This window comes from Heteronotia binoei, chromosome 5 (assembly GCF_032191835.1).
Source record: "Heteronotia binoei isolate CCM8104 ecotype False Entrance Well chromosome 5, APGP_CSIRO_Hbin_v1, whole genome shotgun sequence".
In the NCBI taxonomy this organism is placed as follows: Eukaryota; Metazoa; Chordata; class Lepidosauria; order Squamata; family Gekkonidae; genus Heteronotia; species Heteronotia binoei.
This window is the reverse complement of record NC_083227.1, coordinates 103,714,037-103,729,146: the sequence shown is the minus strand read 5'-3', so window position 1 is coordinate 103,729,146 and position 15,110 is coordinate 103,714,037. Positions and strand designations below refer to the sequence as shown.

The 15,110-nt window shown below is 41.7% G+C and overlaps 1 protein-coding gene across 1 annotated transcript; it reads right to left on the bottom strand.

Annotated features, from left to right (window-relative positions):
* Positions 1–303: 303 nt before the first annotated feature.
* On the bottom strand, positions 304–12,153 carry ALAS1 (5'-aminolevulinate synthase 1). The gene is made up of 11 exons (XM_060239964.1): positions 12,039–12,153; positions 10,258–10,477; positions 8,871–9,086; positions 7,770–7,919; positions 7,431–7,653; positions 6,456–6,640; positions 4,905–5,084; positions 4,649–4,813; positions 3,283–3,551; positions 2,340–2,502; positions 304–604 (listed from the first exon to the last, which is right to left on the bottom strand). Exons 2-11 carry the CDS (start codon positions 10,454–10,456, stop codon positions 444–446), a joined length of 1,911 nt encoding a protein of 636 aa, XP_060095947.1. The 5' UTR covers positions 10,457–10,477; positions 12,039–12,153; the 3' UTR covers positions 304–443.
* Between the last annotated feature and the right edge of the window lie 2,957 nt (positions 12,154–15,110).

The following is a 15,110-nucleotide window of genomic DNA, read 5'->3' as shown; positions in this document are numbered from 1 at the left end:
GGTGGGAGAAATGATGAGCCATTAATCTGGAACCTATATTTGGACTGTATCTTAATAATAATCTAATTTGTATCCTGCCCTCCCGCCTTTCACTCGTCAGTCTGGTAAGACAAGTAGTCTTGCATGCACCTGCTACAAATGTTTGCTACTTGAATCTTCATTAAAAGCTTCTTTTGCATTTACTCAAGAAGTCTTGCAGTAGATTCTGGGCAAAACCTTACACCAGCATGTTTTCATTTCATTCTATAATCATTTGTTTGAGAAGGTGAGTATAGAAAAAGAGTAAATGTGAAATCCAGAAACTGTATACACCATTTCAAAGTTTATTTTCAGAAGCTGTATACTTAGACTACTGATTAAAATGCAAGAAATATGCCAGTAAAAGACTACAGTGAACATCTGAATACTAGAGATCTAGACACAGAAGGGGATTACAGTCAGCTTCAGGCAGTGACAGAAACCAGTTTGCTCATTCCAGTGAAGTAAGACCTCTCCCTTTCACTCATTACTTCAAAGTGCAAGGGTCTCCTACAGAAGTTGCATTCAGCTGAGGAGTGGGGCTTCAGCTCCAGGCCCACCAGCTTCCAGGTGGCTAGCAAATTGTCTGTAAAGTAAAACGGAAAGCAAGTTTACTTCCTGTATGCTTTACATGCTTTATCAAGACTCATGCTAATCTGCAGCATTGACTCCCTAAGGCACAGTTCAGTAACAAGGTTCCTGAGGTGTCAAATGGCTTTGTTCTTAATAGCCATTCTTTAATATGGCAGTGCTGGTTTTTAAAGCACCAATAAATGCATCTATAAAATAAAGCTTTTCTATTAAAAAAAAGGCTACTACCTAATTATGGTCAGAGATGCACTATTATGAAACAGCAAAGGACATAAACTTGTTGCAGAGATCTCATAAACCAAAAGGCCCCATGTTATTCTCTTCACTGGACACTATTCATTAAGTAGAGAGCAGCAGCCAAACCCCCACTCAGCACATCTATTCCTTATCCTTTAGGGTTTCCACACCCCGTCCACTCCAGGACTACACAGTGGCTCTAGTGCTTACAGCCTGAAAGGACTACAGGCTCTTTGATGGTAGACTGTGCCATGCATCTAGCCTAGCAGCACACACGCTCCACCTGCAAGGACTGTACAAGGTCTGAAAAAGATCTCCAACTGCTCCCCTCTACCTCACACAGCCATTTCCAACTGCAGAAAAATTCATTCCAGGGATCACAAGACCTATGTGAGATTGGGAGGGGTGAAACTGCTTGCTTCATTTGCTCTTCTGTCAGCACAGCTCTGCTCACAAAAGAGGGACACTTTGCCTCTTCCCTACTGCAGCTTCCTGATTCTCATTGGCACTGACAGCCAGTTTGGGGTAGTGGTTAAATGTGTGCTGCAAACTCTTATCTGGGAGAATGGGAATTGATTCCCCACTCCTTCACCTGCAGGTATGACCTTGGGTCAGTCAAAACTCTGAGTTTTTCTCTCAAAAGGAGTTTCGGTCAGAGCTCTCTCAGCCCGACCTACCTCACAGGGTTTTTTTTGTGGGGAGGGGCAGGGAAAGGAGATTGTAAACCCCTCTGAGACTCCAAGTGACGGGTGGGGTATAAATCCAATCTCCTCTTCTTCATGCCACACAGATCCCAAAGTCCTGGGAAACCACCTTCCCAAGGGCAAAAATGGTGGTGGGAGTGTGTGTGTGTGTGTGGGGTCAAGCCAGGAGGACTGGTGACTGTTAGGTGATGGATTTCTGGATCCCACCCAATGTGCTCAAATATTCAGCCACATTTAATCCTAGGCAGAGGAGCGTGTGAAGCAGTGCTGGCAGCAGTACAGACATCTATGGAGCCAGAGGCACATGTTGTGTTCAACAGAGAGGACAGTGTAGATGCAGTTTTGTCACGCAGGTGCTCAGACAGAGAGACAAGTGACAAGTTGTTTATAGTCAAGAGCTCTGCTTGAATAAGGCTTGGGTTGTGTACCATGTTTAGCCTTATAATTTGTCCTCTTTATTACAGAAATAAAATCTAGATACAAGAGAACATAACCTAGCATAAGCGTTTCTCATGTGTCCAGGATGACAATTCTAGCTTAACCACATAGACTCTTAATAGAAGGCTAAAATTCAGCTTAGGACTACTTTCGGTATCTTTTTGGGGTCTCTACAATCAGCTGTCAAATCCTTCTAACATTTATCGTTAATTCATTTTGGAGGCAAAACAAAGTGTAATATTTCTCTGGAGGGTCAGGAATAGCAATATGGATTATCAGAGTATCCTTCCAGAAATGACAAAAAAACCCCACGCAAATTACTGTTGTGCTTTAGGATTCCCTTTCACTTACTAATAAAATAGTTCATCATCTGTGGAGTGTGATGAGGGGTGGGGGCAATACGTAGCAGCTCTTCTCCACGCGGGACAGTGGGGTAGTTTATTGCTTGGACGTAGATGCTATGCTGGCTCATCATTTTGTCACAGATCTCAGTATTTTTAGCAGCATCTGCAACCTGAAGGTACCAAGATTACACATGAGGCAAGCGTAAGGCTAACAAATCCTAGACCAGGGGTAGGGAACGTTGGCGCCAGGTGTTTTTTTGCCTACAACTCCCATCAGCCCCAGCCATTGGCCATGCTGGCTGGGGCTGATGGGAGTTGTAGGCAAAAACATCTGGAGAGCCAACGTTCCCTACACCTGTCCTAAACCATCAAACACAATACCTGGACTAGCAAAAGCGCTCCTATGACAAAGCACCAAATGTTTTAAGCACTTGGACTAGTACTTGGCTGATGCTGTGAACCGTTAACCACTCAAACAGACAGAAGTTAGAATGAAAGGCCAGAGACTGGAGCAGAGAAAGCAAAAACACAGAGAAGAAAAAAGTAATACATGTGATGAGTGCAAATTGCTTGGTCACTGACTGCTTGTTGCCATGGAGTCTGAAAGGGATACTTTTAGAAGCTCTCATTCCCAGTTCTTACAGCAAACAAATGCTATCTGTTCTCCAATCAGTGCCAAGTGGCTAAACTTTCTGGGCCCCAGTCACTTAATGCAGAATGGGCTGTCAACAGTCCCCATTCCCTCCCCATGCCTTCTGCATAGTAAACCCTTATATTTTACAGACCTGGTGCCTCAAATTCAAATGTCAGAATTCGGCAACAAAACAAGAAATTATTATACAGTGAACAAATTTTTCCATTTTCCAAAATTAAAAGCCTTCTATATATTTACCCTGCTATGCTGTTTATGACTCAGGTTGTAAAAACTGTAAGAGGTAAAGTCCATTTACCCTGATTGGAATGATATGACTTGGACAGTGCACTACGGGAAACCCAGCATCCATCAACATTTGTCTCATAAGTTTCACATTGCGTTGGTGTTGGCGGCGAAGGATTTGTCCCTCTGCACTTTTTAGAATCTTCAGAGATTCTAGCGCACCCGCTAGAAGCATGGGTGGCAAGGAAGTGGTAAAAATGAAGCCAGCGGCATAGGAACGCACAGTGTCTATCAGAGAACTTGTACTTGCAATATAGCCCCCTACACAGCCAACTGCTTTACCTGAAGGAATAAAAACCACAGTTATTATCTTTCCTTTTCTTACTTCTTTGCTTACAATCAATTAAGTATTGACCACACCCTCAACAAGTTTGTTTTTCACAGAAAAGAACTATTTATTTATGAAGGTAGGTAGTGCATCTATCATAGGGAAACTATCCCCAGGTGTGTAGTTTTAAAAAATATATTATTGACTTACTTGAAAGCACTCTTTCCTTCTAAGCAGGAACACTGACCCATTTTTTTTTTTGGGGGGGGGGGGGGGGAGGGGAAGCTGCCACCCCAGGAAGAAGCTGGCATGAAACCTTATTTTGGAGTTTTATGTAAGGTGTGGTTTTCATGTGAGGGCACTTAAAGCAAGATTAACTGCAGGAACTATTTACTAAATAATTACCCTAGGAAGATGGTAAAGTTCAGCTTTAGTAGGAAATATTACCACAACAATTCCTATTAGTTCTGCTCAGGTAAGGTAGAAATTAGCTGTTAAATTCCAGGGATAGTTTATAATTATTTTACAAGGTAGAACTGCAATGGCTGGGAAACATATTTTGTGTAAATCAATGTAACCAAAAAGGTACTATAAATTTAGCTTGCAACACAAAGAACCTGGGTCTTAATGCTATTTCATAACCTTAACCACCAGTTCCTTACACAATACTTCCCTTTTCTTTTGGAAACTGCAGCTTTTCAGTTTGATGTAACCTCAGGAATATCTCCTGGTAGAACCTGTTCTTACAATACAGATTTGCTAGGTCTGTTCTTAACAAAATCTCCTTACACAACCCCCACACCAAGATTTCAGGATTAAGAATGTTATGTTATAAAAATACAACTCTGCTGACAACTACTGTTTTCATTATGGAATTTGCTGCCAATAGGGTAGAACTTATCACAAAGATCAGATCCTTGCAGTGGTGGTGTTGTATCATTTAGAGTAGGGTTGAGTAATTGAGAGAGCAATCCTAAACAGGTCTACTCAAAATCATACTCAGGTCTATTCAGTGGGGCTTACTCCCAGGAAAGCATTCTTCAGATTGTAGTATTTGTTTCATGGCCCTCATTTAGACAACATTAAGCTGAACAGTATAGAAGGCTCATACCTAGTGTCCCAGAGATAATATCCATTTTATGCATCACGCCATCTCGGTCTCCAATACCACCACCTCGAGCACCATACAGTCCGACAGCATGTACTTCATCTACAAAGGTAATTGCCCCATGTTCATGAGCTACGTCACAAAGCTCTTCCAATGGACAGACAGCACCTAACACAAAATACAAAACATCAACATTATGTTTTTGGGGCCATATCCTCTCAAATTTCCAGAAGCCATGTATGAGATACGGCAATCTTACCATCCATTGAATGAACAGTTTCAAAAGCAACAATTTTGGGAGTAGATGGATTTGATTTTCTCAATAGCTCTCGGAGATGACCAACATCATTATGGCGAAATATGTGCTTTGGCACCCTGCTGTTTCGAATCCCCTGAATCATGGAGGCATGGTTTCCTGCATCTGAGTAGATTTCACAACCTGAGGGGACAATCACAGGGTTTTAATGACTGTACTTAAAAATGTGGTATTTTGCAGCTGTATAGACAGCTCATCAACTGGAGACAGCTCATTAAACTAGCTGAAGCTTAGGTTCAAGTTGGATAAAGGAGCCTATAGCAACAGGACTTTTGTGCATCCTTCAGATGATCCATGAAATGATCCCCTACCTGAACATTGACACCCATGTTGCTCATTTTAAGAACTACTGTGTTAAAAGGGATTCACCCAAACCCTAAGCTGCAGCTCTAATATTATCAGGATTCTTTTGCCTTTCACAAATTCTAGTTCTGGATTGCCACCACCACCTATTGATGTACTAGCAGGAATAACTCTGGAGCCCAGGTAGGGCAGCATCAGTCTGAGATTTTTTTAAACACTTATTTATAGGCTGTTTTTCCTCACTGAAATGCAAGGAGGATTACACACTTTTTAAAAAATGCAATGAAACAATACAGCACGTACAATAAATCCAATGAAACAGACTCATTGCTCATACAAAACTACACTCTTTCCCCTTTATAAAATGCCCTCCCGCACAATTCCCTTTACCCATTCTGGGAAATGACAGAATTGTGGGAGAACTGTTCAGAGGGAGAATGGTTGGGTGTGAGCAGCTGAGCCCATGTGCAGAATGGCACCTTTGAAAGACTGGGCTCAGATGAACAAAGTTGTTGCAGTGGAGCATATCAGGAGAGGCAGATCTGCAGATAAGCAAGTCCATGAAAGACTTTACAGGTAATAACCAACACCTTGAATTGAACCCAGAAACTGACTGGTAATCAATGGAAATACTGCAGAATAAGTGTAATATGCACACTCCGCTGAGCTCCTGATGGTAATTGAGCTGCAAGCTTTCTACACCAGCTGCAGTTTCCAAGTTGTCTTTAAGGACAGACCCAGGTAGAATGCATTACAATCTAACCTTAAGGTTACTTAACATATGGAAACGTTAAGGCTGCTTTCTAAGATTGTGTAATGTGTAATTCTAGCAGTACCCAAGCAAAGAATTATCACAGGACAGCCAACCCATATGCTTTAGAAATCTATTTTAACAGGAAAAAGTAGATTAGAAAGTTATCACATTTTGTATCTCAAATGTTAAAAATGGGAGGGGGAGGTATTGCTTTCATCAAAACCACTCAAAAGCATTTTGTCTTGGCCATCCTGTTTCAGTCTGAGGACACCAACCATGAACCCTATCTTGACTGCACTGATTATTACCAGAGCCACATTTAGTTCAGACACGGTAAGTGCTTGCCTCAGATTAAGACTAACTAAAAAATAATACAGTACAATCATAGGCAGATTTGTACACCACAGCACGAAACACACACAAGTTAAGACTCTTACCTGGCAACATTTTCGCTAATGTGAAGAGTGTTGAATCATTAGCAACAAAGCAAGAAGAGAACAACAGAGCAGCATCTTTTCCATGGAGATCAGCCAATTCTTGTTCAAGATCAACATGGAATTTACTGGTTCCTGAAATGTTCCTGGTGCCTCCAGCTCCTGCACCATGTTGTTTAAGTGTTTCCCTGTGAGGGAGATTCAAACAGGGATGTTAACACTGCTTTGAACAAACTCTGCAAGTTTGTTCTCTAATATCAAGACCAAGTTTAAATTAATTTTCAAATCTTTTAATTCACTTTCCACCTTAGAGGAATGGCAGCTGCAAACAGAACCCATCCAGAAGTTCCCAGTTTTTCAATCCCTGCTGTTTTTGGCTAAAGGATCAGGAGATCTGAATGATCTTTGGAGATCCTTGGATAGTCACTGTCAGTCAGTGTCAAGCGTAGTAGACGAACCAATGATCTGACTCAGCACTGGACAGCTTGATGCATCTGTTATTTAGGCTTCAGGTACCCTTGAAGTAGTTTGTTCATAAATAAAGATAAGAGGATTTCCTTTTGTGAAATAGAAACTGTACACCCTCTAACTAGGAAGTTGTTAGCTGGTTAAATTATGATCATTAAAAGAAAGGTAGGATCAGCAACACTGTTTATGTGGCAATAGTCTTTGGGGCTAGTGTAGTGCAGAAGCTTATGGTTTGAAGAGACTGCCTGTGACAGAAAGGCGGAATGACTGCCCTAATTTGTCATGGACTACTTGATGACAAGGGTGATGCTAGAAGAAAACAATACATGGATACAAGAGAAAGGTAATCAAAGCTTGTATCTGACACAACAGTACTTGGATAGCCAATGGGAACTCATCCACTCTAACCCATCACAAATTCAATCTCGTCATAATCTTGCACAATTCTGCTGTTTTGAAAGCAAGCACCCTGTAATTACCCATCATTTTACTTTCAACAAAACTACTTACATTACAGCTCCACACACTCGAGGGTGACGACTCATCCCAAGGTAATCATTGCTGCACCAGACAGACACAGCCTTTTTGCTGGTATGGGAATCCGAATAGTCATCTGCCATGGGAAAAATCTGGGCCCTCCGGTTCACAGTTTTGAATACCCGGTATGTGTGATCCTTTTTCTTCTCATCAATTTTCTTCTCAAAGAACTGGTCATATTGGAAAGTTGAAACAGCTAGAAAATGAAGACATTAGCAAATGTTAAGATGTTACACATGAAACATGCAACAAAGGACTTAAGAGATGCAAGCTTTGATTTCTACTAATCAGTTGAACATTATCAAGCCTTACATTTTGGCAAATTATCCTGAAGCAGATGAGACACCCTTTCTGGTCTCTGCTTCAGCACAATGTCCTGGAATTTCTTCAGCAAGCCATTTTGTGTTTCACCATCTATCTTGGTGCTGACCTCCACAGTATTTTCTGGTGTTTTGGCAAACTCTAGATATGGCAAGAGGGCATAAAAAAACAAAATAGTTATAGAATAGCTCAAATAATAAACTGCATGTGTAAATAAACCAGGTTTTTTTTTGGTTTACTGTAAATTAACAGAAAACTAAACAATTAAATTTCTCCAGAATTTAAAATTATCAGATACCTAGCACACACACATTCACAAAGCCAGTGCAATTTTTATACCCATCCTAAATGTAACAATAGCTACAGATATTGAGAGTTTTTTATAATTAGAATATCAGCCATTCCATATTGCAGCTTTCAAAGTAGATTAACTAGTCTGAATTCGAATGAATTTAGCAGTACAGAGCTAATATATCAGCTCATCATAAAGGTTACAGTTTCTCATAAAATCAACTAGTTAGGACTACACTAATGTCCCACCTCACCATTTACTCTTATATATGGTTCTCTGGCATTATAACTTATGAAAAACCTGAGAGTAAAGCTGTTGCAAATCCATTTATGTCCCACGGCTGGCAGGCAGTGCAGGCAAACTGTAATTTTTTTTTTTGCAGTCACTTCCTACCAATACTTTCTATTCGATTCTGTCACCAGAGCATTAACTCTGCATATGGGAAATATTAGTTTTACAAAATGTAAGGAAAAACTTTGATTTAGTCTGGTTTCAGAATTAAAATACACTGAGCTTTTTTAAAAAATGGAAGAATATGATTTAAATGTTTTAATACAAACTACTGTTGCTCTGACATCTAAACTACCATTAAATAAAACAGGCAAACCAACATACATACAAACCACCAAAAATCCCAACACACACACGCACAAATCCCAAAGCCAATGGATGCGCTTACGTAGTTTCTATTAAAGACTTCTGTATGTGTTCTATTTTGCTCAGACCTTTCGTTCAGCTTTTCCTGAAGGATGTCTCAGCCAATGCTACAGAAACCTGCAAGTATTCAGAGAAGCCCATACCTTTCCTTACAGTTTGCATCTCCTGCACATCTTCCTGGAGTTCCAAGCTGGCTCTGCAGAAAACATTACTGTTCCCTTCATTCATCTGAGCTGCCAAGAACGGGCACTTAGTCACAGTGGCTTGGATAGCACTCTGGCTAGCAGGAGGTAGGTGGCTTGCAGGAAGCTGAGAACTGCTGTTATTCTGTGGAGTCACATCTGGGGAGGTTTTGGCCTCTTGAATAGAAAAGAAATGCACTCAGGGAGATACAAGGAGTTCATTTTGACAGTTCTGTGTATGCCTGTAGTGTCTTCAATATGAATTGCAAGTGTAATACATTACTTGACCTGCTACATCACTTATGTCAGCAGTTAAAATCTTACAGCTTCAAACATCCCATACACAAGTTAATGGTGACTAAGCAATCCTAAGAAACACAGTCAGGTTTCTCCAGTGAAAATATATAGTTTAGGTTAGGAACGATTGCAAGGTTAGTATGCGGCCCATGGTCATGATGAGGAGAAAAGATATTTCACAGGGCACAGTTCAGTATTTCAGATCTTATACTTCAATTCACAGAACATAGACTTTTGTTCTACAGCTTGTATGCCACACATTCCAGCCATTCAAGAGAACCTTTAACACAGTTATGTCCTAGTCATGTAATGGAGTTTGATTCTAGAAGTTTCCTTCTTGACAAACTCTTGCCTTAAGCTACCTTCCTGATGCACTGATGAAAAACATATTTCAGTAATATCTATGAAACCTGCAATTAAAGACACAGACTGCAGAAATAGCAAAATTTGAAAGGGAGTAAAAAGTAAAGCATTGTACATCCAAAATATCAACTATGCAGTATATTCTCCATTTGATATAATTTTAAATACTATCTTGTACGCAATAGTAGTTGTATATCAGTCTTCACCTTTGTTCTTGGAACCTAAAGAGGGATGTTATAATATAATTGGCCACTAAAACTAAAAGAAATGCAGTGTTCAAAGTTCAAATAGCTCACCATTTCTAAGATAAAATAAACATTGCAAAACACACTGCTGCCTAAAAAAACAAACATTTTCATCCATATTTCCAAAACAAAGTTACATTTTTTTCATCCATATTTCCAAAACAAAGTTACATTTTTTTCATGCACAATATATACTTCCAAAATGACAAAATACTACAGGCTGGAATGAGTTGCTAAACATGTATGTTCACACATGTTACAGGAAATTTAACTATTAGTAATATAAGTAATCTGTAGCCAGTATTACAATGGTATTACGTTTCACCAGTATGTTTATCATCAACAATGAAATCAGCACTAGGAACTCCCCTCCCCACGAAAAAAGTTATGACAGCTCAATTTTTTTTTGTTGGCTATGGCAAAATATGAAGTTTAATCCTTACTCTCAGTGGCAGAGGTGGTTTCTTCAGTTTGTTGGCAGTGAACTGGTGAAGTACTCAGGGCACGTGAAGTAGGCTTGGTCCCAATTTCCATCATTTTAGGGCAGTTCTGGGCATAGAAAAGAAGGGATTTGCCAGCCTTCTGTAAGAAGGCCTGGGATACCCTTGACAGGAATGGACAGCGTCGAACAACAGTTTCCATTTTCAGGGTTCTAAAAGAATCCTTGTGAAAGCAGCAGCAGCAAGAAAGAATGAAAAAAGATACCATTAGAAAGAAAGAAAAAATATACTGATTAGACAGCATACCAGACTTCTTAGTTAAGAATTATTAGGGCCACCTCAATATAAAGTTTCCAACTTAACATATTAAATACAGAAGGTTGGATCCAAAGATAGCATGGCAGCCCTTACACTAGCAGAACGGCACTTCCATCAAGGAGATGGGCTACTTTTGCAGACCCCCCTGCCTCGGTCCCAGGAGCAGAATTTTAGAGGGCTCACTGGGCAAGAGGAATGAGTCAGAAAGGTAATGTTCCATGAGCTTCATCTACTATTCAGATCCAGCCTGATCACAATAATAATTATAATAATGATCCTTCCCTATATACACATAGCTCACCAGTTCCAGTATAATTGCAGCTTTTACAGGTGTAAGAGAGTAGCATAGGGAGGCATTAAGGAATATGTAAGAAGGCTTGTTATGAATGAAGCAACATCTTGGTAATGACAACACAGAATTTATGGATTAAATTAGCAAAGGAAAACATACAGATGCCTTATCTCCACACCCAGGCATGGTAATGACACACTGGCATAATAATTCATTAATTAATATGTTTTTCCCCCTTTGCATGCAGAGAGCGAGTGAAAGAAACTGGCAGACAGCAAAGTCAGGCACTAAGGAACTTTGACGTGACAGTTCTAAAATGGTAGCCATGTTAGCCTGTTGCAACAACCACCGCAAAGGCTTTTATGGCACAACGATGTCTAACAAATTTATTGCGGCATAAGCTTTTGTGGGTTAAAGTCCTCTTCAACAGATGAAGGAAGCGTTATCCCAACCAGACATTTATCTCTCAACGGAGGGAAACACTTCATACATTAGATGAAGTGGCCTCTGAGCCACAAGGGGTTATACTACACTAGACCAGTAAACCTTCACGGAACCATTAAAAATTTTAACCGGGAGGGTGGGAGAGAAGAAAGTACTCATCGTAATAACATCTCATCCAGTTTCCTGAAAGAATCAACACACAAGCTCTTGAAGAGCGTCAGTTTTTAGACGACTGAAGGCTTCAACCAGAAGACACGGACTGAACAGACGAAACGACTTCGTTTTGATCTCCTCGACCCCCACCACATTAAAGGGGGGGACAAAACGAAGACACCCCCCGGGACAACGCTCTAGATGGGAAGCCTGAGAGGAAATGACTCTTTTTAAAAAGCCCGTGTCTCGCCTGAGGACAGCGAGAGCATAAAGTTCGAAAGGAGGATGGAGAGAAGCTCTGAGCCTTTCGGCGCTCCCCACCCCCCGTCTTCCGCGCCTGCCTAAGAGGCGGCGATCGCCCCTCCAATCCCAACCAGCTTCAACTGGCCCGCGAAGGAGCCCTGCCTGCCTTCTTGGCCCACTCTTAGTCGCCCCCTAACTTCAGGCGGCGGGGACAAGGTCAGGAGCCCGGAAGTGGCGGCTGGGCCTCCGCCTCAGGATGAACGCCGCCGGGGCACCAAACGCAAGAGCGCGGAAGCCCAGTCAGGAGGCCGCGCCAGTTCACTTTCCCCCTTACCGGCGCTGCAAGGCCTCCTCAGATCCGTTCGATCCGTTCTGACTGACCAGCTCCGACCGCTGCCTATATAGCCAGCCAAAACCCCCTCTGCGCAGGCGCATAAAAGAACATTGGCGGCTGCGCAGGCGCAGTCTCTTCGTCCTTCCAGGGAAGGTGCGGGAGGTGCTCTCTCCTTGTTTCTCTTGAACCGACGCGCCTTTCGGTTCCGTTCCTTTCAACACCCCCACCCCCGTATCTGCTCAGATCGACTTCCCTTTCTGGTTTGCCATTATTTAGGATAACGGAGAAATCTCTCTGTGGTGGTGCTTTCAAGGCCAATCTGCAGACAACCTTAACATTCCTGACGGTGTGTAAAAAAAGGTAAAGGTAGTCCCCCGTGCAAACACCAGTCGTTTCCGACTCTGGGGTGATGTTGCTTTCACGGCAAACTTTTTACGGGGTGGTTTGTCATCGCCTTCCGTAGTCATCTACACTTTCCTCCCCAGCAAGCTGGGCACTCATTTTACCGACCTCGGAAGGATGGAAGGCTGAGTTAACCTCGAGTCGGCTACCTGAATCCAGCTTCTGCTGGGATCGAACTCAGGTCGTGAGCAGAGTTTAGAACTGCAATACTGCAGTTTCACCACTCTGCGCCACGGGGATCCGTGTGTAGCTGGAACTAAATTCCTCGTGCGGAGAAGGGAGGGGGGCGGTAAACAGGAATAGGATTGTACCTTTCCTCCTGTAACCCAGTGTTGCTCAGTCAGTAGGGCCACCCAGTTTGGGCCAGGATCCTGACTCGGTTTCCACGGTATGGCAGAGCCGTGACTTGCCTGGCTCGAGTTTTTCCCCCAGGCGGCTTTCGTGGCTTGTGAAAGCATAACCGCGGTTGAATTCAAGTTGAACGGAGGAGAGGTGGGGAGCGGCTTGTTTGCCCTTTTACCCAGTCTTTGTACAAACTACCCTTGCAGCGATTTGTTCGCTGGCTCGAACAAACCTGTGTACCGCACTTGGCAGGCTTCTGAAAGAACAGTGGCAACGAGAGAGTGGAGGATATGGAGGCAATATTATCTACAAAATTAAGTTTATAAATTTGCAGAGATGCTGGGACTCAAGCCTCCTCTTTTAAAACCTAGCTGCTCTGCCCAAGAGGTCATGACCACTCATCTGAAGCCTCTTTGTTTGCTCACAGGTGAAAGGTTTTCTGCACCTGCTCTTAGACACACTATGTTTGATTGTGGTTTCACCTGCTGCAGTCAACTCTTGTCATGTTTGATATGGGGTGTCCTTGAAGATGGACAGCCAGTTTCTGTTAGAAGAGAACACAGTGCTTGCCCCTTGAGATGGGTGGCATGTAGAAATTATATAGGCTATCTTTTTTTCAGCACAGTTGCTAATTCTGAATTTCTGACTTATAAATGTCTAGTGGTTTTGGCTTTGCTTAACTTAGTCTGCTTTCTCTCATGTATTCATTCCTCACCTTTGAAGGCCAACCAAGATTGTACTATGGACCAGATGCAAACAAAGAGGTGGTTGTTTGCTTTTGTTTGGTAATTGGCATTCTCTTAATCACAGCGAATTCCCCAGTTCCACAGTCAGTTTATTAGAAATTGAGGCTAAATATCTCTTTTCCCTTTGATATGGGTTTTGATTGATAGATCTGAGAGATTTATTATAATGTATAATATCTGTCCTTTTCTTAAATTTGTTTTTAACTCCTCCCCTTGAGCAGCGGTGAGAAAACCTGCTCTTTCAGGGTCTTTTTTTTTTGGAGAGGGGGAGGCACGGGGTGCGTTTCACAACTTGAGTAGTTTTACGATAGATAGGGCCTCTTAAACGTGATTAAAACAAACAACTGGCTGCCTCTGGTTTAGTACAACAGAAAAGGTATTCAGAAGTTACTGGATCCTTAAGCAGGAAAGGAAAGGAAATAACAGGCTCCAGCTTTTTTTCTATTCAAGCAGAGCAATAGTTCAGAGGAATGTAGGCAACTAGCCGGAAAGGGTTTGAGATTTATTTCTTGGTCTTGCATGTAAGATTCCACCATGACATCAGTGCCAGCGACTTAAGCGTTCCAAGTTATTGTAAAACCAATAATAAAAAACACATGATTTCAACAATGAAAATAAAATTACTCCAAGAGGAATGAAAAAGTTCTGATTTACGTATTATTCCCTGTTGGTTAACTGTGCACTGCCACAATGACCATGTTTGCCTTAACTGTTTAAACAAACATCACTTACCATATGCATCTCCCCTTCCTGTTTTCTCAGTTTCTGTATTTGCTTGCGTTAAGGGGGGAAATGGTATGAAGGCCATTCCATAAAGTGGGCAGCCACAAAACGGAATGCCATAGCTATTGGCAGTTGTTGATCATTTGCAGGGCTTTTTTTGTAGCAGGAACTCCATATCAGGCCACACACCCTTGATGTAGCTAATCCTCTTGGAGCTTACAGTAGGCCCTGTACTAAGAGCCCTGTAAACTCTTGGAGGATTGGCTACATTGAGGGGGGGGGTGGCCTAATATGCAAAGGAGTTCCTTGCTACAAAAAAAAAGCCCTAATCATATGCATTTGCAGGGCAGCACTTGCAGAAAGACTTAATGAGAAATTGTGGTGGTGGAACATAGGAAGAGAGACTGTCCTGTAGATATGAAGTGTCCAAGGCGGCTTTTGTAAGTGGTAGTTTACCTTGAATTGAACCTGGTAGCTGATGAGTAGCTTAGTGGACTGACTATGAGATAATAATAATAATAATAATAATAATAATAATAATAATAATAATAATAATAATAATAATAATAACTTTTTATTTGTATCCCGCCCTCCCTGCACAAGCAGGCTCAGGGCGGCTCACAACATAGGAATGCAATACAATATAATAAAATCACATAAAACAGTAAAATTAATATGCAGTTACATTAAAATTAACATTAAGGTGCTAATAGATCTTAATTCAGTAAAAAAGAAGAAACATACACAGCGACATTATCTTAGCTCGGTATGGGCGAAGGCTATTTTGAAGAGGTATGTCTTACAGGCCCTGCGAAATTGATTTACACATCGCAGGGCCCGTACCTCCTCCGGGAGTTGG

What these genes read in the sequence shown, in the direction of transcription:
- ALAS1 (XM_060239964.1), bottom strand. Translation starts at nt 10,456, where the DNA reads ATGGAAACTGTTGTTCGACGCTGTCCATTCCTGTCAAGGGTATCCCAG. An exon ending in CGAGTGTGTGGAGCTGTAAT is followed by an intron (nt 6,641 to 7,430) that starts GTAAGTAGTTTT and finishes TCTCCCTCACAG; the next exon opens with GGAAACACTTAAACAACATG. An exon ending in ATTAGCGAAAATGTTGCCAG is followed by an intron (nt 5,085 to 6,455) that starts GTAAGAGTCTTA and finishes TTGTCCCCTCAG; the next exon opens with GTTGTGAAATCTACTCAGAT.